The sequence below is a fragment of the Doryrhamphus excisus genome, linkage group LG20 (genome assembly GCF_037039965.1).
Source record: "Doryrhamphus excisus strain RoL-2023G ecotype Guam linkage group LG20, RoL_Dexc_Guam_v1.1, whole genome shotgun sequence".
Classification (NCBI taxonomy): domain Eukaryota; kingdom Metazoa; phylum Chordata; class Actinopteri; order Syngnathiformes; family Syngnathidae; genus Doryrhamphus; species Doryrhamphus excisus.
Genome location: NC_136376.1, coordinates 1,140,026 through 1,144,401, shown reverse-complemented (window position 1 = coordinate 1,144,401; position 4,376 = coordinate 1,140,026). Strand labels below are relative to the sequence as shown.

The 4,376-nt window shown below is 41.5% G+C and overlaps 1 protein-coding gene across 1 annotated transcript; it reads right to left on the bottom strand.

The window, feature by feature from the left end:
* Window positions 1–229: 229 nt before the first annotated feature.
* Window positions 230–4,057, bottom strand: sar1ab (secretion associated, Ras related GTPase 1Ab). The gene is made up of 7 exons (XM_058059287.2): window positions 3,949–4,057; window positions 3,185–3,249; window positions 2,220–2,339; window positions 2,080–2,145; window positions 1,889–1,992; window positions 1,116–1,247; window positions 230–917 (listed from the first exon to the last, which is right to left on the bottom strand). The coding sequence occupies exons 2-7, from the start codon at window positions 3,240–3,242 to the stop codon at window positions 801–803; spliced, it is 597 nt and encodes a 198-aa protein (XP_057915270.1). The 5' UTR covers window positions 3,243–3,249; window positions 3,949–4,057; the 3' UTR covers window positions 230–800.
* Window positions 4,058–4,376: the final 319 nt, after the last annotated feature.

The following is a 4,376-nucleotide window of genomic DNA, read 5'->3' as shown; positions in this document are numbered from 1 at the left end:
TTTAACACGAATGTATAAAGAAAAACAAGTATTTTTTCCCTACTACGACAACTTCCTGGTGTCGCCTCATTGGCTTACAAGACACTTGCCCGCTCGTGTGATTGGTTAGAAAACGCCAATAGGAACTAAGAAGGCGGGACTTCTGTTTGTTTTCTAGAAAATGAATGAATGAATATTAGATTTTGGTGTGATTTTGTAATAGTAATACCAAAATATCAGAGACAAAAGATAAACTATTGTAGTGTTTATTCCCATCAAACTTGATACCAACTTTTGTAACAGCTTGATTGCTCCATGAAGACCTCATAAATAATAGCATTTGTACAAAATATCTTACGTAGAAAAATAAAACTGTTGCATGTATTACTTTTTATCGGCTGCAGTATTTCAAGCTGAGGGAGTACTCTCATAATGTCAGTGCATGTTGTGTGCAGCTGTTAATCACAAAGTACTCCAGTCTTGTCAATGAAAACATCACAAGCCTGTCCATGCCATTACGTAGCATAACACTGTTCTCACAGCAAAAAGTCACGCTTTCAGATTGTAAATAACCCACCACAACATTGCATACAACAAATATTATTAAGTCAACTGCACTAAAGCATGCCTTTGGTGTAAGTCAACACCAGCGGCTAAAAATAAGCCCGGGTTTAGAAAATGACTTGAGGCGATGACACCTTCTACATGGCACCTAAAGGTAGAATTGACTTACGCGTCACCTGAATGTTAAACCACTTCATGTGCGCATAGTGAAAGAATATCTGTGTGTTTTGGTTCTGTAAGTCAGAGGAAGCCTTGATTTAGTCGATGTACTGAGACAGCCAACGAAAGCCTTCTCCGTATCCTTGTCTCTTCAGAACGCTGCACATGAAAACCTCCATTGGCCTCAAGTTGAGCTCCTTCAGTGACACGTTGCCCTAAAAACGACAACAAACAAACATAAATGCACCTGCTGTTAGCACCATGATGCGACTGAATCATTCTTGATTTAACCATTTACTTTATATGTAGTTTGTTTTGTGTCAAAATCAAACAAATGCAATTCAAATATGAACTAAATTAATAAACTGTCCATTTATGAAGGAAATTGCGTAATATTATCACATGCTCATCACCTTTCCTGTGGTGTGTCCGTGCAGACCAAACATCCCTCGCAGCGCGTCCTCGCTGATGGCCTCCGGACGATCAATTTTATTCCCCAGGATGAGAACCGGGACGTTGGAGATGGTGTCATCGGTTAAAAGAGCCTAAAAACACAGCGAGCATCTTTAAAGAGAGCGCACCCCTCACTTTTCAGCCGCCACTTTTATTACCGTGGATTTTCTCAAGGTGACAAAATGACATTATTTTTCCTCTTAATATTTTGACTTTATTCTCATAAAATTGTGACTTTTTTTGTCGTTAGCATATGACTTTTTCCTCTTAATATTGACTTCATTGTTATAAAATTACATCTTTTTTCCATTTCCGCTAATGTATATATAGTTTTATTTTCCAACAATTTATTACTCATATTGACGTTCTCGTAACATAACATAATTTTTCCAGAAATCACAACTTAATTTTTTTTCATATTTCAACTTTATGCCACTAAAATTATGTTTGAGGACTTTTTTCTCTTAATATTTTGACTGGCTTTCCTTTTCTTTTGCGCACTGCCCTAAGTAGAGCCTTCCTGATGCGGGGGTGGACAAAAAGTCAAGTCATGCGGGATGTTAGAGTAGCTATCTGCTCATTCTCAGACGATTCTCGTATTTGCGGACCACAATGAAGTAACGTGGAACTTTGCATAAAGGAGGACCACCTGTATTGTCCATTGAGACGATGGCTGATGGTGGCTAAAATGGCTGTTAACATGTCGAACATTAACATGAATTCAACAACTCACATCCAGCTCTACTTTGGCCTCGGCTAGCCGCTCGTGATCGGCGCAATCCACCAGATAGACGATGCCGTTTATGGCTGGCAGGTAGTTTTTCCAGATCCTTCGTGCTGGAGGGGAAATGAGATGAGGATGAGGATGAAAAACTGTCATTCTAAAACTTCCAGTCCACCAACGAGCATCAATCTCATCCCCACCTTGCGTATGTCCTCCAAGGTCGAATGTGGTAAAGGTCATTCCAGCGATGGTGAGCTCCTCAGACGCTACAGACGCACAGGAGATAAATAAAAATGAAGGAGTACTACTACCGTACTACTGTAGTGCTCAAAGTGCTTACTCGGATGTAGCGTGGGTACGTGCTGTCCCAGCCTGTCATCTCTGAGCATGTGCAGTAGCGTCGTTTTCCCGGCATTGTCTAGTCCGAGGAACACCAGCTTGCCGCTCTTTTTGTACAATCCTGCAGACATAAAAATAAGCTTTTATCAAAATATCAACGGTAGTTGGAATAAAAAAAAAACTAAACAATGGAAGCCGCCATCATTTTTACCCCAAATAAATGTGATGACGACCATAGAACAGGAAATGGAACTGATTGACACCGCATTATCATAGTAGCATAGGTCTCTGTCCTGGCTGCTCAGTACCAGATGACTGAAGCGACAATCGTTCCAGACCTGCCCCGACCCCTCGACCCGCCCACACAGACTCCTCCCTCCCTCTGCACGTCATACAAGCTGCTGGTGAGTACACAGTTTGGTATTTTTAAATATTTGAACACCTTGTGGTTAACTTCTCCACCCTCGGCCATCTCTGTGTGGAGTTTGCATGTTCTCCCCGTGCATGCGTGGCTTTTCTCCGGGTACTCCGGTTTCCTCCCACATTCCAAAAACATGCTAGCGTCATTGTCCACTCCAAATTGAATGTGAGTGTGAATGGTTGTTTGTCTATATGTGCCCTGTGATTGGTTGGTCACCAGTCCAGGGTGCCCCCCGCCTCTCGCCCGAAGACAGCTGTGATAGGCTCCAGCACGCCCGCGATGTCATCAGAGGGTGAGTAGTTTGATTTCGGCCTATCCCAGCTGTCTTTGGGCAAGAGGCGGGGTACGCCCTGTATGCTCCAACTATGAAAAGAGTCAATTTATAAACAAGGAATTGTACTTTGCGGAAGTTCACTCATCATGGTGGTGGTGTGGAGCAAATGAACTGCAGTAAGAGAGGGATTACTTGTAGACACGTGACAAAAACGGACCCTTCATTGTGTGAAAAATGAACACAAACAATAACAGCCATGGTTGTACATTACCTAAAAGTGACAAGACGCTGCTGAAGCCCCTGTAGATCCAGTCAAATATGAACGACATCGCTGGCCTGTAATGTAGACAAAAGCGTTTTTTCAAAATGAGTATATGCAATCTAGCTGTGGATCGCCGTGTTCTTGATCGCCTGGATAATTCTGCTGGTATGTGTAAGCTCTCATAATAGCAGCAGCTTGAAAAGCACAAATGGAAAAAGCAGGGCTAAGGCGGCGTACAACCATCCATTTCTTATGTGTTGCCTTTGCTCCCTGGGCCCCGGTCTTCCCCTTGACTATTTTTATTATGACAAGTTGCTGCAAGGACACTTGATCTGCACACATACACACACAGCTGTCACTCTGTGTGCAACTACAAGTGAGTTTTGCAGTGCCTGTGAGGCCGTTATGAGGGAAAAGTTCTAGAAAAAAATCACTCCCTTGTTGGTTAGTCTCGGTCATGTTACAAATGTCACCAAATTATGAAAGACCAACACGTTAAATGGCTTTTATCTTGCATATTCTTGTATTATACGCTCATAACTACTTGGTAGAACTTTAAAAGCATGCCGACACACTTTCTGTTGTTGTTAACTCGTCATTACGATACAGGAGCCATAACAGCATGTCGTCGCCCGAAAGTAAACAACAATAATTATTAACAGACGAGGTCCTGAAAGTTCGCTAAAGCGCTAAAGTTCGTGTCGTTTGACCCACGCACAAAACAAATACATGTCATAACTACAGGCAAGAATCGAAAGTTAATAAGTGACTACCTTGTTCTGACGACTTTATGAACCCAGCGTCCGGTAGCTGTCAAATGTCAGCACAGTCGGCAGGTTTGATATTTAACCGGAAGTACGTCATCACGCTCCGACGTCATCGGCTAACACATATGCTAGCCGGGAGATGAGCAACATTTTTATTTAGTCACTTTTACTTGAATTTTTGACACGACGATCACAACCTTGATTGGAGTGTGTTTAAAAACGTCATCAAATCATTGTAATACACCCATAAGTTATTCATTGGAGAATATGTGTTTTAATTACGTCTTTAGGAACTGCACTGCAAAAACACTGGACCAATTCTAATATATATATATTTTTAATATTATTTCCCAAAATAGAAAGGTTAAAATATAATCCATTTCACAAAATAAAGTCAAAGTCAGAGAAAAAGAAAAAGTTGCAGTAAACTAAGA

Bases quoted from the DNA above. Each gene is read 5' to 3' on its own strand.
- sar1ab (XM_058059287.2), bottom strand. From the start codon at position 3,242: ATGTCGTTCATATTTGACTGGATCTACAGGGGCTTCAGCAGCGTCTTG. The intron at 2,146-2,219 runs GTAAGCACTTTG...GTGCGTCTGTAG, and splicing joins CGTACCCACGCTACATCCGA to CGTCTGAGGAGCTCACCATC. The intron at 1,993-2,079 runs GTGGGGATGAGA...TTTCCCCTCCAG, and splicing joins CCTTGGAGGACATACGCAAG to CACGAAGGATCTGGAAAAAC.